Raw genomic sequence first — 25,164 nt, 5'->3', positions numbered from 1 at the left:
GAACGATCTAGTCTGCATGCTCTTTATGAGAATCTAATGCCTGATGATCTGTCACTATCTCCCATCACTCCCAGACGGGACCATCTAGTTGCAGGCAAACAAGCTCAGGGTTCCCACTGATTCTACATTATGGTGAATTGTATAATTATTTTATTACATATTACAATGTAATTATAATAGAAATAAAGTGCACAATAAAAGTAATGTGCTTGAATCATTCCAAAGTCAACCCTCTGCCTCCACCTGGCTGTGGAAAAACTGTCTTCCATGAAACTGGTCCCTGGTGCCAAAAAGACTGGGGACCACTGTTGTATGTTATATGATCTTTAACAATCAAATATCAACCACATTTTATGACTTTTTTTTTCTTGGTAATATTTAATTAAGGCTCTTCCTGAGGCCTAGCAATGATATAGATTTCATGGTAACCAGTAGCTTGACTGGTTCTCCCTCAGTCCTGGTTCTCAAACTTTTGTATTCTTCAGGATCATCTGCAAGGCTTATTAAAACACATATTGCTGAGCTTCATCTCCAGTGTCACAGGTGTAGTGGGTCTGGGGTGGTGCTTGAGAAATTCTATGTCTAACACATTCCTAGGTAATGTTAAAGCTACTGGCCTACGACCTAGATTTTGAGAATCACTGTACTAACTGATGAAGTATTTTGATTTGTCTCAATATTAGTCCATTTTCACACTGCTGTAAAGACATATCGGAGACTGGGTAATTTATAAGGGAAAGAGGTTTAATTGACTCACAGTTCTGCATGGCTGTGGAGGCCTCAGGAAACTTACAATCATGGTGGAAGGCGAAGAAGAAGTACCTTTTTCACAAGGCAGCAGGAAAGAGAGCGAGTGTGTGAAGGAGGAACTATCAAATATTTATAAAACCATCAGATCTTGTGAGAACTCGCTCACTAACACAAGAACAGCATGGGGAACCACCTCCATAATTCAGTCACCTCCCCCTCTTGACATGTGGGGATTATCAGTCCCTCCCTCAACACATGGGGACTACAATTGGAGGTGGGATTTGGGAGAGGACACAGAGCCAAACCATATCATTCTCCTATTTCAGATGTTTCCTGCTTATAAAAACATAAATGAAAGGCTTTAGCTTCAAACTTGTTACGAAACCAATTCATTGAAAAAAAAATGACATTATAAGTAAAAATCACTTATGGTTTTACTTAAGAAGAAATTTTCTTACATATAGTCAGTCAGTATTTATTGATTATATATGGCTGTGCTTGATGATCAATTCCTAATCGGTATGGGCTTAGTAAAACCTTCTAGTTTGTTCTGGCCTTTAGTTCCAGTGCAGCACACCAATGAACTTGGATTCCCATCTTGGTGCTCATGTGGTCCTCGGGATCTGGCAGCAGAGGCTCTCAGATAATTTCTGCCCTCAATGGCTGTTTGTTATAGCACAAGGACCTGCTTCCCTTACTCTTTCCACAGCATAGGGTCTTTGTCCTACTTTGTCTGGTTTTTCTCCCAGGTAGTTTTATGGCTCATATACTCATCTCCTTGAAATCTTTATTCACAGATCACCTTCTCAGAGAAGGCTTTCTTAACTACCTTATTAACACTTGAAAGTTGTCCCCCAAACTCTCTGTTCCCTTCCCTGCTTTAATTTTTTTTTCATAATTTTTGTAACCTGGCAACTTTTAATATATTTTTTCTCTATTATATTTTTACTTATGGCATGTCTCTGTCTATAATTCAAACTCATTAAAAAGCAGGGATTTTGTCTGTTCTGTTCATTGGCACACAGTAGACATTCAAACAACATTTGGTAAATGGATGAATGAATTCCTTTTGACCTGTGAACATTAATGCATTATACTGCTCAATGATGAACTTAATTATTTTGCTCTACTCTGCAAAGCTATATTTTCCTTTGGTCATTTTCTACCTGAAGCCAGGTACCAAGCTTCTAGGTCTTCTTAAGATTCACTTTGGGCCGCCTATCAAAAAGGACTGTGAAAATTTGCACCCTATTGTTACCTGGCATGGTGCCACTTCTGGATGCATCCATTCCTATTTACCAGTCAGTAACATTAACTTCTGCCAGCAACTCTCCTTCTACTAATGGCCTCAATGTCATCCCCTTTGACCATCCCAGGAAACCCCCCATGCTGATAATTCCTTGTTCTTCTGTTGCCTCAGCCTATCCCTACTGCTACACTTCAACCAATATTTTTAAAAAGCAAACACATCTTCCACTGGAAAATAATCTTTCCTTGAACCCATGTTTCCTTCATTCATATAGGTAGAGTATCTCTTATCTGAAATGCTTGGGACCAGAAGTGTTTTGGACTTGGATTTATTAAGATTTTAGAATATTTGCATTATAGTTACCAGTTAAGCATACTTAATCCAAAACTAAAGAATCTGAAATTCTCCAGTGAGTGCGTTTCCTTTAATATCATGTAAATACTCAAGAAGTTTCAGATTTTGGAAGATTTCTGATTGCAAATTTTTGGATTAGGGATACTCAACCTGTGTTGTAATACTGCTTATATTCTCAGTCAGCCTTCTTGAAAGTGTTTTCTATATTTATATTATCCATTTATTTATAGCTACACCTTGTTCTACCTACAGTATTTTGAATTGTACCCCCAAAATTCTATTAAATTTTTTACTAAAGTAATTCAGGATTTGTTGCCACTAAATGCAACAGATATTTTTCATTCTTTATCATGCCACTTGAAACGTTCACCCTTTGTCTTTCATACTATCTTTCATGGTGTACCTCCTGGTTTCTCTTCTGCTTGGTCATCCATCCTTAAACTAATTTATGGATTATCATCTCCTTTTGTACTCTTCCCTGTTGATCTCAGTCACTTTTATGGCTTTCATTATCGTTAATATATTTGATGATTCCATAAATTATATCTCTAGCTCAAGTTTTTCTCCTAAGCTTCAAATAATTATCCAACTGACAACTTATAACTGGATGACCCTCAAAAACCTTCAGTTCAATAGGTCCACCCCTAAGAAACCCCTCCTGTGTCTCTTTCTTCTTTTTCTTTTTGTTTTTTAGACGGAGTCTCACTCTGTCACCCAGGCTGGAGTGCAGTGGCGTAATCTTGGCTCACAGCAACCTCTGCCTCCCAGGTTCAAGCAATTCTCATGCCTCAGCCTCTCAAGCAGCTGAGATTATAGGCATGCACCACCACGTGCAGCTAATTTTTGTATTTTTAGTAGAGACAGGGTTTTACCATGTTGGCCAGACTGGTCTTGAACTCCTGACCTCAAGTGATCTGCCTGCGTCAGCCTCCCAAAGTGCTGGTATTACAGGCGTGAGCCGCCGCGCCCAGCCCTGTGTTCCTTTTCTCATCAAATATCTTTCACTCTGTATAGCCAGAGGCTTTGATACCGTCCTAAGTCATACCTCTTTTTCTCTCATTTCTCACATCATCTTTACTTAATCTGGCCAATACAGGTTAAAACCAAGTCTCCAGAAATATTCAAAAGTGCCTAATAAGAAAATATTTTTTAACTTTACATGCCTTACTAGAAGTAGCGATATTTTATTATCTATTATTTTATTTAAAAATGGAGAGAGACATTGAGGATTGGATAAGTTGTAGCATGGTCAGAATCTGTGGAAAATAAGTGAACTTAGCCAGGACTAGAATTGGAGACCTCTGAATCCCTGTTAGGTTTCTTTCATGGTATATATATATTTTTTAATGAGGTCTCACTCTGCCACCCAGGCTGGAGTGTAGTGGCACAATCACAGCTCACTGCAGCCTCAACTTCCAGGGCTCAATCAATCCTCCCATCTTGGCCTTCCAAAGTGTTGGGATTACAGGTGTGAGCCACTGCACCCAGGCTCCCTTTGTGGTATATGCAAGATACTTCATGGATTGGATATTCCCTCCAGGCATGATCAAAGTTTGCTTTCAGTTTGGCATGATCATTGCTCATCCCGGGGCACCGTCTCAGTTTCTGGCACACCAAACACCACACAGTCATGCAGAAAGAATGTTTCGAAGATAAGAAATATGTGCCGTCAGGGGAGGGCTGGGGGTTGGGGAGAGCATTAGGAAAAAGAACGAATGCATGCTGGGCTTAATACGTAGGCGATGGATTGATAGGTGCAGCAAACCACCATGGCACACGTTTAGCTATGTAAGAAACCTGCACATCCTGCACACTTACCCTGGAACTTAAAAAAAAAATAAAAAAAGGAAATGTATTTGATGTAGTACATACCAGTGTCAAGTTTTCCTTAGTATCAAGGTCATGATTCTTTTCACTGTCTCTCTCAACACTTCCTTTACCTTCTCATTCCTCAAGCTGTAGATAAAAGGATTCAGAAGAGGGGTCACCACTGTGATGAGGATAGCAGCCACCTTGTCATAATCCAGTGAGGAGTTCTGATTGGGTCGCACATACACAAAGATGTTGCTCCCATAGGCAATGGAGACAACAGTGATATGAGAAGCACAGGTAGAAAAAGCTTTCTGACGTCCCTGGGTGGAAGGGATATGTAGGATGGTAGAAATTATGCACACGTAGGACCCGGTAGTGAATGCCAGGGAACTCAGGATGACAAGGGCAGAGAGGAGAAAGTTTATCTTCTCAATGAGGTGAGTATTTATACAGGCCACCTGTAAAAGAGGGGCAATGTCACAGAAAAAAATGATTAATTTCTTTCCTACAGTAAGGTAGCCATGTCACTGCAATGGTTGGAACCAACACAGACAGGAAGGCCCCCACCCAGCATCCCAGAACCAGCAGGAGGCAGGCCCTGCTGTTCATGATGACCATGTAGCGCAGTGGGTCGCAGATAGCCACGTAGCGGTCAAAGGACATTACTGCCAAGAGGATAAACCCCACTGTCCCCAGAAAGAAGTAGAAATATGCTTGGGTCATGCAACCAGCAAAAGATATGGTTTTCTTTTCTCCTAGGAGGCAGGCCAACAACTTTGGGGTAATGACAGTGGTGTATAAGATATCCAGAGAGGACAAATTACTGAGGAAGAAGTACATTGGAGTTTGCAGGCGATGATCAATCCATATCAGGGAGATGATGATGGTGTTTCCTGTTGCTGTTAATGTGTAAGTTAACACAAGAACCACAAAGAGAGATATTCGAATCTCCAGGAGAGCTGGGAAGGCAATTAGGGTGAATTCGGTCACAGTGCTCCAGTTTCCCATGTTGACTACTACATGGTGGGCAGGGTTTCCCTGAAGAAACAAGAAAACAAAATCAGCTTAGGTAATTTTGTAAATATGTGTTGAGAATGTATTGTGGAGAGTGGCTTGTATTGGGAGACGTAGTCCTGGCATGTAGTCCTCTATCAGCAAGTAATTATTGTGCCACATTGGGAAAGTCAAGATTTAGGTATATGTTTGTTTGTTTGTTTTTTCCTGTAAAATGATACAATAAGGCTGGATAAAAAACTCCAAGCTTCCTTCTAGTTATAAAATTCTATTCCTCTCATTAGATGAAATTTCTGATCTTTTCTACTCTTTTGGCTTCATTTTCTCAGCTAAAAATGTGCTAATGTACTGAGGTATACTTAATCAGAATGCCCTTATATTATTCTGGTTTGCAGTTCCTGAGTGGCAAATCCTTTAAAAACTTTATAGTCTTTTCTATAACGAACTTTATTTCACTTTGGTGGTTATCATGAGTAAGAGATAAAGGTTGATTTAGTTTTTTCTGTATTTGTAGATATCCAGAGTCTCCCAATTCTTAAAGTCTTTCTTTAGCATGTACAGATCTGTGAAAACAGTCCAGAGATGATTAAAAGGAACAACAGCTCATGGTTCCTATTAATCATTTTAGATGACATCTCAAAAAGAAATAATGGGTGTCTCGCCCTTAGATTATACCTTGTGTCTAAAACCTACCTTCAAGTTCTGTGAAGTATCTAATATACATTATATATCTGGATGATCATTTGAGAGCACCATATATAGTGTGATAGCATCAGTGAGGCACGAATTATATACAGGAAGGCAAAAACAGAGGTAATTCATCTCACTTTATTTACTTTGTCAGCAGACGTCGTGAAACTGTACTTCAAGATCTAGTTTGTTCTTTATCCCACTATCTGAGAAATGATATTTTAGATAAAAACCAACCCATGCTTTAACTCTGATCTTGGTGCTTTATTTATCTAGATAGCACCTCTTTAGTAAATCCTTAATAGATTAGTCAGCATCTCCTCCACTCTTTGCTACCGATCGTGACCACCTCTTTTTCTTTTTCCAACCTCCCCCTGCACTTTCCTCAGGATAAAAAAGTTCGCCCTCTTATTTTATTTTTCTTTTTATTATTACAAGAAAGACATTTTTAGTGCAAAGAATTCAGAAATACAAGTGCAAAAAAGAAAATTATAATCTGTAATTAAACTTATTAGAGATACAGTGACATTTTGGTATATATAGTTTTAGGCGATTTTAAAGTTCAAATTACATATCTGTGTATCTAAAACAAATCATACTAGCAGATTGTTTTGTAATTAGCTTTTTAGCTTTTTTCCTTTTCCTTTCTTTCTCTTTTCTTTCTTTCTTCCTTTTTTCTTTCTTTCTTTTTTTTTTTAACAATTCAGCATCTTTCCAGGTCAATTCCTAGAAATCTTCACAATCATTTTTGAGAATTGTGTAGCGTTTGAGTCTATCAGTGGGACTGTGATATATTTAGCCAGTTGCTTAGTGCTGAATATTTAGATGGTTTGCATTTCTTGCTTGTATAAATAATGATCAAATAAATATTCTTCCACCTACATTTTTTGTGCACTTGTCTTATTAATTCCTGAGAATCTTTTCCAATAGGATGTTCGCCCTCACTATTTGTTATTCAGTACAAAAACCCAAGAAAGATTTGTTCTTATAATATTAGATTTTACTTTACTAGAGCAGTTGATAATGTAAAGTCACTTACAAATCTCTTTCATGGGTTCTCAGTCTGAGGGAATAGTTCTATATCATAGCTGGGCTCAGGTAGCTAATACCTCAATAGTGTAGAAACACTGTACTCTTTTTTTTTTTAGAAAATAAATCTTATTTTACACTCTGAACTTCAGTTTTCTCATCTTAGAATGCTGGGCTGCACATTTAAAAGGTCCATTAAAGTCTTAGAGTCCTGCTGTCAGTACTTTTTGACTCCCTGACCCACCTCAAAGAGTGTAACTTCTTTTATTCTCCATTAAATAAACTCCTAAATGATTTGCTAAGTTACTGCATAAAAGTGGCTAATCATGAATACATATACTAATGTAATAGCATGGAAATTATATGTGAACTTTCTATACAAGGCATTTTGTTAACGTTTTTTGTGTGTCTTATATTATTATTTCCGTGAGGTTGTTCAACAGGCAAATTATATTTTACACGTCGTTTTTGGTTTTCAATAATAATAGATAATATTTGTTGAGTTTTTGGTAGTTGCCAGACACAATCTAAAGCAGTTTACTCTTTTAATTTTCATTATAACCTATGAGATAAGCATTATCTTTATTCCTATTTTTAAATTTTACTTTAAGTATATTTTACATTTTAAGACTCAAGTATTAATTAGATTAATATGAGACAGTTTAAAGAACTGGGTTCCAATCCTAGTTTTTACCACTTACAGCTCTTTTTTATTGAATTAAATTCTTCACCTCTGAGTCATAGCTTCTTTATCAGAGAAATAAAGATAATTCTCATGTTCAAAATGACCTGCCATGAGGTTTAAATTAAATCATATATGTGACAATACCTAATAAATTCTTGCTAAAAAATTGATTCTTTTAAGAAAGGAGATGAACAATTAACATTAATTGTTTCTTATCTGAATTAATAACGATAAGTTGTGAAAACATTAATTTTTAACTGAGAAATATTTCTAATGCTACTTAACCTGAATCATTCCAGATTGGCTTCTGACTCCATTCACTAAGAATATTGAAAGCTTAGAGCAACTATACACAGAAAAGTAAATTTAACAAAAGTGATACTGTATTAGTAAATACAAATATACAAAAAAATATACTTACATTGCATCAATTACATAATGTAAAATTTTCCTGTTTTGTATGTGCAGACATAGGAAGAGGCTCAAACTTTATCATATATAAGTGTGTGAATTAATTCATAGCATTGTATTTTGTACTTTGAATTTTTTTTTTTTTGCTAATTCTATTTCTAACTCATAGATATATCTCTCAAAGATGAAACAGCCCTTACTAGGCCACTGACCATCCAACCCCATAATGAATCCTTCTGATTAGCACTCTCACCACATATGCATCCAGCCATTGCTTGGATGACTTCAGTGATTAGTAAATTACTATCTTGCTTTACTACTGGCTGGATGAAAAACTCTTATCTTGAGTGGAAAACTCTGTTATGTAACTTCCAAATACATGTTCACGTACTGATTTTATAGATCAAATACTAATCTTTTCACCATGACAGCCCTTCAAGCACCTTTATGTTCTAGATATCCTCCTTGCCCTGCATTCCAGTAAATTCAGCACAACACAAATTCTAAAGTCTGTTTTTGCAGATAAAGAAGGTAATACCTGTGGTAAGTGGCCTTAAAAACTTACAGAGTAGATCTTCCTCAACTTCCATTTATGGGAGACTGAAGCAGGAGGATTGCTTGAGGCCAGGAGTTTGATATCAGCCTGGGCGGCATAGCAAGACCCCATCTCTACAAATATTTTGAAAAAACTAGCCAGGTGTGGTGGTGAGCATCTGTGGTCCTAGTTACTCTGGAGATGGAGGTGGCAGGATTGCTTGAGCCCAGCAGTTCCAGGTTGCAGTGAGCTATGACCATGGCATTGCACTCCAGCTTGGGCAACAGAGTGAGACCTTGTCTCTAAAATCAATTGATCAATCAATGAAAAACTATTAAGTTTTAATTCTCAGGTATTTTTCCCCATGCAGAATGACTATATTTTGTCTCTTTGCTTAATTTTCAATTATTTCAATTATCCAGTAACTGAGTTTTTTGAATATAGAATTTCATACAAGCAACTCATCTAGATGTGGCTAAGTGGACTCCTTCTTAAGCATACTTACCAAGTGATGGCTCAGTGAAGGGAACTCAGTAAAGTTTTTGGTATTTCATTGTACCTTCATGACTATTAGACTATCCTTCCATTGAAGCTTTTACTAAATGATCGTGAATGTTATAAATGTTTCACCAGATCAAAGGTGACTTGAATTTTTTTTAACTACTTCTTTCCTTTTCTCAATAGAGTAAAGCTTCCTTTCCTTTCTTCTGTCAGTTTTTTTGTTAAGTAGGTGAATGAATTATGTTTTTTCATGGACCTATTTGCCTTAGAGATTTAGATGAGAACAGCTCTTGGGGATATGGGTCAAAAGAAGTTAATTAATATTGTTATAAAAGAATGTTGGTTCTGAACTTCCTAATCACAAAGTTTTAGACTGTCTATACATAGAGCAGTTAGGGATTCCTTGGGGATTTTCCAGCTATTTCGCTTCTTGCATTTAAAGAGAAAAGAATACCTTTGAGCCCAGGTATCTACAAGGAAGCTAAAAGCATGGAACACTTTTCATCCTTCTTAAATTTATTTGTATAATAGGAAATATTCTACAACAGTAAATGTTCTAGAGTTTCAGATACCATGTACTATCTCTCTCTGTCTATGTTAGCATAATTTTTTAAAAAGTTCCAGATGAAAATAGGGTCATAGTACATTCCATAATTTTTCCTCCCTGTCCTGTCCCTGTTGAAAAAGATGAGCTGTTGTGTAACAATCACATCATGCCATTATCAAACACCTCATATACCCCATAAATATATACACCTACTATGTACCACAAAAATTAAAAATAGAAAAATTTTAAGAAGATGGGCTCTTGTACAGAACTCAGCCTAGTACAACTTTGTTCTTCCATGCTCTTGACTTATCTCATAGCTACAAGCTTTCCACAAATTTCCACTGTATTGTCTGATTTTTTTAAATGAAAATTCTTTCAAACATTTTTCACTTAACTAAAAAACCCTCCTTTTCATTTTATTATTTTTTTTACCTTAACAGTAACCTGACTTTCACTTGAGGACACTGGTTCCACTGAGTTGAACACACATCCTTCTTTCCATGTAAAAGAGTGATAGAGTTACATAGCTGCAGGGACATTATAACAATATAACAATATTATATTGTTTTATATTTAGATTATATCAATTATATATTATGTAATATGCTATATGACATATATTACATGAGTATACAATGTGTTTGTACTTATATATATTATAATATATTTATACTATATTATTAATTTTATAATGATATAATAATTGTGTTGTTTTTGTTATTTTGCTCCCAATTTCTGCTTTCAATAAGAAATTATTCCTCTGGTTTCTGACAAAACTCCTCTGATGCTCATAGCATACAATTTCTTTTATTTTTGTAGTATGCAATCTTATAAATTTTCTCTGGTTCCACCATTTATTGCCTAAGTTTCAAGAAATAAGCAAGTAACTGCTATAGAGCCTTCAAGTAAGACAATTATGGAAGTCATTTTTTAATTGACTCTTTTGGTGGTTCACGTGAACAGCTTTTGTCAGCTGTTTTGATTTGCTTTTGTTAGCTGTTCACATGAACCACTGAGTCAATTAAAAAAACACTTTCACAATTGTCTTACTAAACTTGACAACTCAAGTTTAGGTTGATATTCGACCTAAAACTTGAATATCTTTTTAAAAAATAATTTCAACTTTATTTTAGATTTGGGGGTACATATCCAAGTTTGTTACATGGGTGTGTTGTGCGATGCTGAGATCTGGGGTATGGATGATTCCATCCCTTGGGTAATGGGCGTAGTACCCAATAGGTAGTTTTCTAGCCCACACACCCCTCCCTCCTTTCCCCCCTAGTAGTTCCCATTGTTTATTATTCCTATCTTTATGTCCACATGTACCCAATGTTTAGCTCCCACTTATAAGTTAACACATGTGGTATTTGGTTTTCTGTTCCTGTGCTAATTCACTTAGGATAATGGCCTCCAGTTACATCCATGTTGCTGCAAAGGATGTGATTTCACTCTTTCTCATGGCTGTGTTGTATTTCATGGTGAATATATACTGCATTTTCTTTTTTCCACCATTGATGGGCATCTAGGTTGATTTTATATCTTCCGCTATTGTTAATAGTGCTGCAGTGAACATATGTGTGCATGTGTCTTTATGGTAGGACAATTTTATATTCCTTTAGGTATGTATTCAGTAATGAGATTGCTGGCTCATATGGTAGTTTTGAGTTCTTTGAGAGTCATGCGGTAGTTTTAAGTTCTTTTAGAAATCTCCAAACTGCTTTCCACAATGGCTGAACTAATTTACATTCCTATCAACAGTGTATAAGCATTTCCTCTTCTCTGAAGCCTTGCTGGCATCTGTTATTTTTTATTCTTTTACCTTTTATTTTAGGTTCATGGGTACATGTGTAGGCTTGTTGTATAGGTAAATTGTATGTCATGGGGATTTGGTATACAGATAATTTTGTCACTCAGGTATGATAAATACTACACTATAAGTAGTGTTTCCATCATCACCACCCTCCCACCCTCCAATCTCAAGTAGGCCTCTGTGTCTATTGCTTTTGTGGCCATATGTATTCAAAGTTTAGCTCCCACTTATAAGTGATAACATGCAATATTTGGTTTTCTGTTCCTGTATTAATTCACTTAGGATAATGGCCTCCAGCTGCATTCATGTTGCTGAAAATGACATGGTCTCATCCTTTTTTAAAGTTACATAGTATTCTATTATGTATATGTACCACATGTTTTGATCCTGTCTATAGTTGATGGCCATTTAGGTTGATTCCATGTCTTTGCTATTGTGAATAGTGCTGCAGTGAACATACTTGTGCATGTGTCTTTACGGTAGAATGATTTATATTCCTCTGGGTATATACCCTGTAATGGGATTACTGGGTTAAATGGCAATTCTGTTTTAAGTTCTTTGAGAAATCTCCAAACTGCTTTCCACAATGGTTGAACTAATATATACTCCCATGAGAGGTGTATAATCATTCCCTTTTCTCAACAACCTCTCCAGTTGTCTGTTATTTCTTGCCTTTTTAGTAATAGTCATTCTGACTGATATGAGCTGATATCTTGTTAGGGTTTTGATTTGCATTTCTCTAATGATTAGTAATATTGAGCATTTTTTCATATGTTTGTTGGTCACTCGTATGTTTTCTTTCGAAAAGTGCCTGTTTGTGTCTTTTAGTTATTTTTTTAATGGGTTGTTTGTTTTTTGCTTGTACATTTGTTTAGGTTCCTTATTGATTGTACATATTAGATCTTTGTTGGATGCATAGTTTGCAAGTATTTTCTCCCGTTCCGTAGGATGCCTGTTTACTCTGTTGATAGTTTCTTTTGCCATGCAGAATCTCTTTAGTTTAATTAGGTTCCACTTGTCAATTTTTGTTTTGTTGCTATTTCTTTTGAGGACTTAATCACAAATTCTTTGTCAAGGCTGTTGTCAAGAAGGGCATTTCATAGGTTTTCTTTGCGGAATTTAGAGTTTAAGTTCTTACTTTAAATCTTTTATTTGAATATCTTAATCTTACTTCCAATGATTATTTCCTCTTAAGTCATCAACTCCAGTATTATAAATTAGATCTTGCCATTACATTTAACTAATCTCTGAAAAGTCAAACTCTAGGGTATCAATTTTGAACTATATTCCTCTAATTAAACAACTGTTTCTATGCACTTACTTCATGGCTTCACCCAGATCTCCAGCTGATAAATTCCCCCATTTTCTAGCAACCTTTCTGCATATATATATATACACACACACATATACATATAGATAGATAGATATTTTAGAACACTTTACACATATATACACATATGAAACTTTTTTTCTTTCAGTATTTTAAAGATGTTACTTCACTATCTTCTGGTTTGTACTGCTTATCACAGGAAATCTGCTGTTAATCTATCTTTGTTTCTTAGTATGTAAGATATCCATTTTTGTTTTTTTTCTACTTTAAGATCTTTTCTTTATCAATGGTTTTAAGAAATTTGATTATCATGTGGTTTGGTGTAGTTTTATCCATGTCTCTTTTGCTTGGGGGTTTGTTGAGCTTCTTGAACCTTTAAGATTATAATTTTTATCAAATTTGGAAAGTTTTTGGTCACGATTTTTTCAGATTTTTTCCATTCTCATTTTACTTCAGAAAGTAAACACTTCTTGGTGTTTATCTTAATTGAGTTTCCTGGACTTTTGGGTTGATATACTTTATTAAATTTGAAAAAAACTATTGCCTATTACCTCTTCCAATAGCCCTCTGCCCTATTGTTTCTCATTATCTTCAATACAGTTACCTGTGTATTAGACAATTTGATATTGTCTCACAGATCTTAGACACATTAAGAAATTATTTTTCTTTATGTTTCAGTTTGACTAATTTCTACTTTGTCTTTAAGTTTATTCATTCTTTTTTCTCTTGATAAGGCTACTGAATTTTCAATACTGTGTATTTTGTTTCCAGTATTTTGTTAAATTTATTTTAATATTGTGTATCTTTGAGAAAATTTTACCCCTCTTTATAAATGTTTTCCATCTTATTAATTAGATCATTCAACATCATAGTTAGTTTGAAGCTCTTGTCTACAAATTCCAACATCTGGGTTATCTGTGAGTATGCACCTATTGACTGATTTTCTCTTAATTTGGAGTTATTTTCTCTTTATTTGAATGTCTCATACTTTTTAACTTTATGTTTAACCTTTTTTTTTTGAGACAGGATCTTGCTTTGTTGCCCAGGCTGGAGTACAGTGGCATGATCTTGGCTCTCTGTAGCCTCAACCTCCAGGGCTCAAGTAATCCTCTCACCTCAGCCTCCTGAGTAGCTGGGACTACAGATGTGCACCACCATGCCTGGCTAATTATTTTATTTCTGTAGAGATAAGGTTTCTCTATGTTACCCAGGTAGGTCTTAGACTCCTGTGCTCAAGCAATCTACCTGCCTTGGCTCCCAAAGTGCTGGGATTATAGGTGTGAGCCACTGTTCCTGGCCAATATGTTTAACATTATATGTAAAAGATCAAAGTAGATAATATGTATCCAGAAAGGGCATTAGTTTTTCCTCTGTTAGGCCACCAAAGCTAGAAATAGTTTTGTTAATTTTCTTTGTGATTTTTTTCTATTGATTTCTCATCTTTCCTATTTCCTTCTTTTAGGATTCATGTGTTCTTCTTTTATTAAAGTCTAAAAATGAAAGTTTAGAACATTGATATGAGACTTTTCTAATATAAGCTTTCCATGGTACACTTTTCCTTTTAAACTTAACCTTAGCTGTGTCTAACTGATTTTGTTATATTTACTATGTTGTGTTTTTATTTTTGCTCAATTTAAAATATTTTCTAATTTCCCGATTGACTTCTTCTTGGACCAATAGATTATTTAAAGAGTTTGTTTATTTCTAATTTCCTAATATTTTGGAATGTCATATATACCTTTTCATTGATTAATTCTGAATTCTATTTTGGTCAGCAAATATACTTTGCATAATTTCAACACTTTTAAATTTGTGGAGGCTTGTTTATGGCATAGTATATGGTCTGTCTTGGTGAATCTTCTCTGTACCACTGAACACAGTATGACTTCTGTTTTGTCGGTGGAGTGTTGTACAAATATATTTAATTCTTGTAATTGAATTGGCTATAGGGTTCTTCAGTTCTCTATATTCTTACTGATCTTTTGTTTTTTTCTTCTTTGTTCTGTCAACTTGTTATATGAGAAAGGAGTGGTAAATTTTCTAATAGTAATTATGCATTTAACTATTTCTCCCTGGTTTATTCATTTGAATGCTCTTTTGTTAGGCATGTACACATTGTTTTATATTCTTAGTGTGTTGACTTCTTTGTCATTATATAATATTCATTTTTATCTTTTATAATATCCCTTGTTTTGAAATCTACTTCGTGGTATTAATAGAACCACTCCATCTTTCTATTGACTAATCTTTCTATGGTACGTATTTTCCATTTAACTTTTTTATTGTAGTAAAATACACATAACATAAAATATGCTGTTAATGATCTAGCTAAGCTTTTACATGTAAAGGGGATTTCTTGTAGGCAGCATTCAGCCAGATTTTTCTTTATTAAAATATTTTAATCCATTCTTATAATTTCTGTCTTTTAATTGTGGTGTTAAGATCATTACTTTTTAAAGTAGTTATTGACTTGGCTTTATTTGAATGTGCTCTCTAATTAGCTGTTTTCTGTTTGTTTTATATGTTTATTAATTATTTCTTTTCCATGTTTTTCTGCTTTCCTTTGCATTGGTTGCTTTTTTCTTTTTTTTTTTTTAAAAGAAACATAATTGTATTTTCTAACTGGTTTTATGGTGACTCTGTATTCCTCTCATGCTCTGCCAGAGCTGAGCTGGCCCACAGTTTCTGTTTCTCTTTGGATGACCTGTCTGTCATTGGATTTCTGACTGTTTGTTTTCCCTCTGACTTCAGATCACACTGCTGGGTTCAAGAAAGTTGTGATTTTGTAGTTTAGCTTTTTGTCATTATCAGGTTGGGAGCTATTACCTTTGCAGCTTTCTACATCTTAGAGGGAAGCGCATATCCCATAATATTTTTTAAAATTCCCTAAATCTGTTGTTAATAGAAAAAACAAACTCTAAATGTTTTAAAGAGGTTTATTCTGAGTAAATATGAGTGACCAGGGCCTGGGCCTGGTCTCAAGAGGTCCTAAAAATGGTTATAGGGTTACAGCTTGGTTTTATACATTTTTAGGGAGACAGGAGTTACAGGCAAAGACATAAATCAATATATGGAAGGTTTCTACCTGAAAAGGTGGAATATCTGGAAGCAGGGGTGAAGGTGTGGGGGTGGGGGTTGGGAGAGGCTTACGGGTTAGAGGTGGATTCAGAGATTCTTTAATTTTTGCAATTGGTTATAGGAGTAAGGCTGTTTCTAAAACTTGAACTCAGCAGAAAGGAAGGTCTTAAGATAAGGATGCTGTGTAGCAAGATTGATGGCCTGCAGATGTGACTTAATCCTTGCCTTGTGTGGCTGTAGATCTTGTATAAGAGTTGACATGTTATTGCCACAGAGTTTGTTTTGTCAGCCTTAAGATCTCTATTTTAACATTAATGCTGATCAGTTATTGTACCTAAACTCCAAAAGGGTGGAGGTATAATGAGGCGCATCCAATCTTCCTTCCTGTCATGGCCAACAGTTCAGTTTTTAAGATAACTTTCTCCATATTTATATTAGTCTATACCTAATCCTTGTACTAGCCTAAAGCCCTAAGGTTGATGAATTAGAGTGATGACTAGATGTAACTAAGCGAACACAGACATTTTCTAGATTTAAGAAATAATCTCAAAAAGATATGGGATCGACACCTTCCAAAGCAGCCAGAAATGGAATGGAGAGGTGGTCAATTAACATTTCTCTCTGACAGTGTACTCCTGTATGTGTTCTTTGCATTGTGGCTCTTAGCACCTCTATTCAATGACACAAATTCAGTCTTTGAGACCCATCAATTTCTTACTATCAAAGCCTTGAGGCTTTGACACTTCTGTCTACTAAAAGTCAGAGATTGCTGCATTAAGTTAAGCAATTTAAATATAGTTTACTTGAGGCACACCTAATACAGAAGCAGAAGTAATAATTGAAAAATAATAGAAAAGGGATATACAAGGCGAACATTAAGCAACATTGGTTGATTGTATTATTGTTCTATCGTTATGCACCCTTCTTTTTAATAAGAGGGATTGTGTATCTCCACTTACACATGTCATGGGATTACAGGCATGAGCTTTTGCACCCGGTCAGGTATGTCTTTCTTATAACAATCCTGCAATGACATGAAAGCTACATTTTGTTTCCTTTCTTTTTTTTTTGAGATGGAGTTTCCTTCTTGTCACCTAGGCTGGAGTGCAATGGCATGGACTCCGCTCATTGCAACCTCTGCCTCCTGGGTTCCAGCGATTCTCCTGCCTCAGCCTCCCGAATAGCTGGAATTACAGGCACCTGCCACCACACCCAGCTAATTTTTGTATTTTTAGTAGAGATGGGGTTTTCCCATGTAGGCCAGGCTGGTCTTGAACTTCTGACCTCAGGCAATCTGCCCACCTCAGCCTCCCAAAAGTGCTGGGATTCTAGGTGTGAGCCACCGCTCCAAAAGCTACATTTTCAATGTGAGATTAAAAGGTATTTAGCAAAAAGCACACTTTTTTTTATTTGCTGGTATGGCTTCAGTGATAGCGTCACAAATTTGCTTTTCATTTTATACTATGATCCTTACACTTAATTCTTTTGTCTTGAAATGGTGAACAGCTGCAGTTGCAAATCTCAATCTATGGTACATACAAAGCAATTCAACTTTTTGTTTTAACTTCATGACTTTGCTTCTTGGGAGCACTTCCAGCATCACTAGTGGCACTTCATATGAGTCCCATGGTGCTACAAAAGACATTGTCAAGAATGAAAATACAAACCACAGGCCGGGAGAGAGTATTTGCAAGACATATCTGGTAAAGGACTGTTATCCAAAATACACAAATAACATTTAAAGTCTCAACAAAAAAATGAAAAAGCTGATTACAAACAGGGCAAAAGAATGGAACAGATACCTCATGGATGCCAAGTAACCATATGAAAAGATGTTTTCATATTATATATCACTAGAGAATTGCAAATTAAAACAACGAGACATATTCACATCTATTAAAATGGTCAAAATTCAAAATACTGACAACATCAAATGCTGGCAAGCATGTGGTGTGGCAGGAGCTCTCATATATTGCTGGTAGAATGCAAAATGGTATAGCCACTTTGGAAGACAGTTTGGAAGTTTTTTACAAAACTAAACACATTCTTCTCATATAACCCAGCAATCATCCTCCTTGGTATTTACCCCAAAAAGTTGAAAGCTTATGTTCATATAAAAACCTGCACACAGGTGTTTATAACAACTTTATTCATAACTACCCAAACTTGGAAACAACCAAGATGTCCTTCAGTAGGTGAAATAGATAAGCAAATTGTGGTACATTCTTACAATGGAATATTATTTAGCACCACAAAGTATGAACCACAAAAAGGCATGAAGGAACCAAGTTCTGCTTATATAGATAGATTCAGGAATTCTAAAATAATTAGAAGATTTATTTCAGCAATTTATTAAAATAAATACAACATGATCTCTACAGTGTAATAGTTACCAACTTTCACACATTTGAAAAGCTGGTCTATATAATTTTTATAGATGCATAAATTTGTAATGAAAATGTCAACATGAATGTGAATCATCAGCAATGCATTCTTAAAAGTGTTTTATGATAGGAAACAAGAGAGGGAAATGAAATTAGAGAAGTTTTTAGAGGAACATCAGTTATATCTATAAATTTAATTGAAAAACTTCTCCAGGAAATACTGTTTAAATTGTAAAAAGTTGGGTGATGTGTACATAGGTGTTTGATCATCGTTTTGTATTTCTTATGTATGTTTGAAATATTTCACAATACAATAAAACTATTATATATTATTATAAGCGTTTGTGATATATAGACTTAACAATACAGAAAGTATTATTTATGTTATAATATTTATTATATTAACAACAAATGTTGCAGAAGAAACTATTTGTTCAGCAGGCCAGGAGTTTTTAAAAAACCATCTTCCAGATCTTTTTACAAACCCCGACTATAATTCCAAATAGAGACAACATGGTTGGAGACACAGCACACACCCACAAAGCTTTTTCCGTAAAGATGAGAGTATACTGCAAGAAATAGATTGCCGAATCACAGAGCCCAGGTTACGCGACGTGTTTGAACTTGTTTGTTTAGGATGTCTTCCTTTGAGTTCACAGTGTGTGCACGGACAATGCTACGAGGCTTTGCAGCGTGTTCTGGTAATGAAATACCTTCGATAGAATTCTCAGATTCCTTACATTCTGTGTCGGATGTATGGATATTCAGGCAGGTACAGCTACCGGTAGACAACTTGCACTCTAGGAGAGAGAGGATTCCTAGGGAAAAGAGATTCCAGGGAGTGGGATGAAGGGACAATGGAGAGTCAGAAGCAGTTTCCTCCAATTTGGCTGAAGACCCTGACCCAAAGCCCAGTGGATCCCTTTTAACTACCCAAAGCCATCTGGGAGGTGAATGCTTTGGTGGAAGAAACTGGAAGTGTATGTACAATAGCTTAAATTCTGCTCAGCTTAAGAAAATTGAGGATTCTTTTTGAAAGAGAACATGCTTCTTTTTGGGTTAGGAAGTGTAATTACAAATGAATTTTAAAAGACTTCTTAGGAAAGGAGAGACTCAGGTTTTGGTAGATGGCCATCTAGCATCAGATATTCTCTCTGCCCTCAAACTGCCTTGACACTACACTATACTCCCAGGGTCACTGTTCCTCTCCACGGTGGCTGAGCATTCTGTCTCAGACACCCACCTTGGTCATGACTTTGATGGTTATCTCTACCCTAAAGTGGGGGAGGGTGTGAAAGGCAAAATAAAAAGTGGAGATGAGGAGCTACCCTCTGAGGCCAGGCACAGCAGACATCTCGCATAAGCCTGATCTCCCACTCTTCTTGGAAGAACTGTCATCAGAGAATGAATCCAGGTGAGCTGCAGCCTTTTAAAATGCAAGGTTTGGCACTTTTCCCTCTATTCCCCATCCCATCTTTTTAGCCTCCCCTCTTGTCAGGGATGGATTGGTTCTTAACACCCTTCAAGGGCCCTGGAGACACTCACCACAGACAGACAAGAAGAAAACGTTTAAGTAAGCAGTATTCATGATCCAGGTGATCCTATAACTAGAGAAGTGCACGAATTGGCCATGCTTCAGTTTATTGTGATATAGCATGAGTGCCCAGAGCAGAAGGATACCTGATGTCCAGACAAAAGGAAAAAAAAAGTCCCTTCTGAGGAACTTTGGCTCCTTGATGCAAGTCTTCATTCCATATACACTTGACTTCCCAACCTCCACCCGGTCCAACTGCACCTTGCCCAAAGACTGATCCTGTTCCTGCTTTTATGGTAGATCTAACTCAGAAGCTACAGATATATATATATATAAACACATATATAAACATATATAAATATATAAACATATATGAAAACATAAACATATATAAATATATAAACATATACATGGTTTTTTATATATAAACATATATATATATATATGTTTTCAGAGACTGCAGCCTGAACCCACCCATCAAAGTACACCTACAAGCCTGTGTTAGGGGAGCCAGGAAGTTACCTGAGAAGAAACTGAGGATGGCAGTGAAGAGTTGTAGAGATTTATTTTGAGGAATCAGATAGGTGAATTTCATACCCAGGATTAAGTTAAGGAGGAAGGAAAGGCCAAGGATCGACATCATCATAATCCTGACCACTTTCAGGTCATCTGTTGGAAAGCAAAAGCTGTTTTGAGAGTACAGATATTTCTTCTAGACTCATTTCTACATGGGGTCCAGAAATCTCTAGGTGAAAATTGGAGTAGGGTGAAAGATTTGATTAAACAATAAGAAAGAAGTTGCAAAATAACAAAGAAGCAAGGGAACCTTAAGCTGAATAAGAGAACCAGAAACAATTGTTCTCTATCCTGGTGTCTCTCTATGTGTCTTTCTCTTCTATCATTTTCTTCAAACTCATTTCTTGTTAAATACCCTAATTCACCCTATCATCTAGTGGCAATACAGACAATTTAATGCCAGTTACCTTTCTTTCTTACCCACATGTCTAGTTGTGTGGATCACCCTGCTGCTACTGCTGAGACTTCTCAAATGCCCAGCAGTTAAGGCTGTGAACATATAAACTTTTCTCCAGAACACCTAAATGGTGAGATTTTGGAATCTGCCTTGACTGCATTGACTATGGAAGGAAGAACACTGCAACTTGAGAAGCTGCACCAGAAAATAATGGGTACATTAGTGAGATTAATGCAAGTTAAGGAAAGCAAAGTTAAGGACACACCCTTCCTTTCCACCCATCTCTTTCTAGAGTACAGTTCTGACCTTCTGGCCAAACAGCAGGGCAACATGTCATCCATGGACTGTGGTTTATCTTGATTCCTTCATCTTCTGAAATCAATTCAACCCATTCATCTAAGGTGACTCCTATCACCGTTAAGACTACGACCCAGGAGGACAAAAGTATGTTCATACCCTGGATACTTCTTTTTGAAACATGCACCATTGTGAGTGAAAATTTCTAGCTGGAACCACCACCACTATTTCGTAGATCTCTTCCTTGACTTGATTAGTTACAGGAAGGGTGATATCTGAACTTTCAGTGGTTGCTGAAGCATTGGCAGCAGTAGAAGTTGAAGTAGTCTATAAAACAGAGAAGATAGATAACTCCCACCCTTCCCCACTTCTGTATCTATCAGGGACAGCCTGCTGTCAGGACTGCCAACTGCCATGGAATCATCTATTGGTTTGACCCTTGACCCTGGGGCCTAGTTGAGTGAAAGAACCAAGGGGCCCAGAAGTCCTGAGAGAGCTATCAGATATAGAGATCTGACATCACATGTAGAAAGAGCTGTCAGATACAGGAATCATTAGAGGCCTTGAATGAAGTTAGACTTGAATGACTAAAGAGGTCCACTTTAGGAGTTAGAATTACATGCTCCAAGATTAGTTACCATTTGGCAGGGGTCAGTGAAGAGGAAAAGGATTTCAAGATCATTGAAATAAACAGTTAGCTAGCTAGTATCACAACAGGGAATGACCATTCAAAATTTAAGATGTTTGAAGAAATGTGTTTTCCTATTGTGAGGTCCCAGCGACATTTAGTTAGGCAGTCATCCAGGAAATAAACCATCATCCTGAAACCAAACTACTGGCTTGATACACTGAGCTGTTATAGCCCAATATCATTTATAAGGCGTGGGCAATCATTTCTTGTCACGATTGCCTCTGTAACTTGGAATATAAAACATTTTTGGATTCCTTGAGTAGGCATCAGAGTCAAGAGCTAGAGGACTTCTGCTGCAATCCAAAAAAAAAAAGTGTTTTACACAACTAAGATGAACTTCATTTCCAAAGGCTCACTCTGCTTATTTTCTGACCTCAATGCAGGCGACTTTCCTTGGGTCAAAATAGACTTTTTTTTTTATTACCTCAAACATGTCAAGCTGTCTTTCTTCTAGATCTCTCTACACATCGTTGTATACTTTATTATTATTATTCAACTTTTTCATTTTTAAGCACAATACTCAACAATATACTTAATCTTATGAGGGAGGCTTTAGGGTTAAGAAAATGGTCTAAGGATCCTGGTTGTAAATTGTGGCTGTACCACTCATTAGTTGTGTGGTCTTAGAGATAATAATGCTTCCTACTGCCTAGGGATTTTGTAAAGATTAAATACATTTAGAGACATAAAGCACTTGAAAGAGTTCTTGGCACATAGTATATGATCTGTCAACAATTACCATAGTATTAATTTGGGTTTTCTGGGAAAAGTTTCTGAGGCAGGAATTTGTATCCAGGGAGTTTTTTGTGAAGCACTTTCGGGAACCACACCTGTAATTGTTTAAGCGAAGCAGTTTTGAGCAGAAGTTGAACTGAAAGGTGGTTGCAAGAGAAGAAGCCCTGGCTGACTCCACCAGGTGCTCTGGCTCTGGGGTGGTCCTTCAGAGTCATCCTTTAAAGAGGCAAGAATGCCTAGCCTTTACACTGAGCATCTGGCTGCCCCTAGGGTATTATTTCCCTTCTTTCTCAAGAGATATTCCTAAATCTCCTAGAAACTGCAAGCCACAGCAGCTAACACTTCTGGTAGCTGTGGGGATGAACTCCCACCCTTCACCAATCCCATATCAGGGTCAGTTTGTTGTTAGGGTTGCCCCAGCTGCCATGAGATTAACTATTGGTTTGACCCTTGACCGTGGGGCCTAGGGGAGTTGGGGTACCAAGAGGGTATATAGGCAACTCCAATTATGCTCTTTCATGTTGATCATTTTATTTCTATGCTGTCGATTCTTAAGAGTAGAATGCCTGTGCTGAAAGGCTTTTGTCTCATTTTGGTTTTAACTGGTAGTGGCAATAAAGATTCAAAGATGTAGCCAAATTAGAGAAAGAGATAGGATGTGAAGGACGAGTAAGATACAGGTCAAAAAAGAAATCAAGTTTTTAGCTAGGGAGAACTAGTCAAATATACCATTCCAGCTGCCATTCCATCTGCTATTCCAGCTAGTCAAAGATGCCATATAGTAAGATCTAAAATATGGGAGGAAGTGCAAACAGGGTGAGGAAGAACTTGGTAAGCACTGGTCTGGTTAAGCTGAAGGAGTTTACAACAGGCAATAGGCAGAAAAAATTTAATTCTGGAACTGACAATAGATTAGAGGGTTATCAACCTTGGATGAGATTGGGTGTATTCAGGGGGTAATAGACAAGGGGTTATCAGACTTGGGATAACAATTGAAACCTAGATGTGCATGTCACCGTGCAGAAGTGTCACACAGAATGTGACAAGGGATAGAAAAGGAAAGGCCACTGGATTTGGCAATTAGAACGTCATTGGTGATTTTGGCCATAACATTTTCAGTAGAATAATGAGAGAAGTGGTAGGACAGTTTTTTTTTTTTTTTTCTTTTAACAGGTGACAAGAGCAAATAAATAATGAAAAAGGGAAAAAGAAAAATAGAATTGTAGCTTAAAGGGAAATGTGCAATTTTGAAAATAAATTAAACAGTAGTATAATGAATTTCCATGTATCCTTCATCCAGTTTCAAAGTTCATCCTCTGAATTATTCTGAACCAAATCCTGACATAATTTTATGTTTAAATATTTGTTTATGTCACTAGAAGATGAGGATTGATTTTTATTTTTTTGCTGTAGATTTACGTACTCTCTCTCTGTTTCTTCTTAATATGGTTTATTAGAGGATTATCAGTTTTGTTGGTCTTTTCAAGGTTCATTTATTTAGGTATTTATCCATTTGAAAATATTATTTTCAAGATCATATTTCATTATTTTGAGCTATTATTTTAATTATTTTCCTTTTGTTTTTGCTTGTATCCCTTAAACTTCTTAAAATAGTTTTAAATTCTTTAGTATGTGTAGACTTAAGACCATACATTTTTCTCTAGGCACTGAGTTTGCTATATCTCATACATTTCCTATAACTTTTTTACTATTTTGCTTCTTATTAGACAGTTTTTAATTTTAGGTTTGATTTCACCAAGAATTCAGGGATTGTCTAGGAGAATCTCTTAATTACCAAGCAGCTATCAATTTTAGGTCACTGTTTAAATTGTTTTTTCTTTGTTAAAAATAAATTATAATAAATATACACCTTGCCGGGCATGGTGGTTACACCTGTAATCCCAGCACTTTGGGAGGCCAAGGCGGGCAGATCACCTGAGGTTGGGAATTTGAGACCAGCCTGGCCAACATGGTAAAGCCCCGTCTCTAATAAAAATACAAAAATTAGCTGGATGTGGTGGCACACGCCTATAATACCAGCTACTCGGGAGGCTGAGGCAGGAGAATCACTTGAACCCACGAGGCGGAGGTTGTAGTGAGCCGGAGGTTGTAGTGAGCTGAAGGTTGTAGTGAGCCGAGATTGTGCCATTGCACTCCAGCCTAGGCAACAGAGCAAGACTCTATCTCAAATAAATAAATAAATACATACACTGAAAAGTTTACTTTTTGAATTTGTCAAGGTTTCCTTTGTGGTTGAGCACATGATTAATTTTCATATTCCATCAGCAAACAAAAAGGTAAAATTCTTACACCAATAATGAAATTTATGTATGATGGAAGGTTATATAAATCAGCTCGTTTGTTGATTAGTTTAATTGTTCTATGCTTTAATCTGCTAGGATATGTCTTATTTTGAAATAGCTGTGTTGACATCTGTCTTTATGGCTATATAGTTTGATTAGATCTTCTATTCTGTTGCATTTTTGTATTGCTTATAATTTGTATATATAAAGTCTCATGGTTTTGGTATGTTAATTTTATTCCCACTGAATTCCTACCAAATTCTTGTTATTCTCTTATTGAAAACTATTTTTTTATATTCTCTTAGGTTTTCAAGTTATGATTTTATATGTTCTTAACAGAGATTTATTTTTACCTCCTTCTTTATAATTTTTATGCCTTTAATTGTTTCTGCTTGGTTCTTTGATTTGTCAGAGACTTGTATTACAAGGTCAAACAGTAGTGAAAATAG

General features: G+C 36.2%; 3 protein-coding genes across 6 annotated transcripts in view; 1 reads left to right on the top strand and 2 right to left on the bottom strand.

The window, feature by feature from the left end:
• LOC100998573 (olfactory receptor 4D5) overlaps window positions 1-25,164 on the top strand; it is a 126,473-nt gene that overhangs the window by 50,244 nt on the left and 51,065 nt on the right. The window lies entirely within an intron of this gene.
• On the bottom strand, window positions 4,231-5,173 carry LOC100997875 (olfactory receptor 6M1). Its single transcript, XM_009187554.4, is given in 2 exon segments — window positions 4,231-4,653; window positions 4,655-5,173. Coding segments are annotated over 2 exon segments (942 nt in total).
• TMEM225 (transmembrane protein 225) lies at window positions 18,556-21,420 on the bottom strand. Of its 2 annotated transcripts, none has more exons than XM_003910867.5 (4): window positions 20,996-21,420; window positions 20,239-20,385; window positions 19,728-19,862; window positions 18,556-19,000 (listed from the first exon to the last, which is right to left on the bottom strand). In XM_003910867.5, the coding sequence occupies exons 1-4, from the start codon at window positions 21,174-21,176 to the stop codon at window positions 18,774-18,776; spliced, it is 690 nt and encodes a 229-aa protein (XP_003910916.1). In that variant the 5' UTR covers window positions 21,177-21,420; the 3' UTR covers window positions 18,556-18,773. The 2 variants fall into 2 exon arrangements, with proteins under 2 accessions (XP_003910916.1, XP_031508701.1); XM_031652841.1 differs by having other exon boundaries at window positions 21,146-21,420.

The sequence above is a fragment of the Papio anubis genome, chromosome 12, assembly GCF_008728515.1.
Source record: "Papio anubis isolate 15944 chromosome 12, Panubis1.0, whole genome shotgun sequence".
NCBI lineage: Eukaryota > Metazoa > Chordata > Mammalia > Primates > Cercopithecidae > Papio > Papio anubis.
Note: the sequence above shows the minus strand (reverse complement) of the source record. Positions and strands in the feature narration are given on the sequence as shown.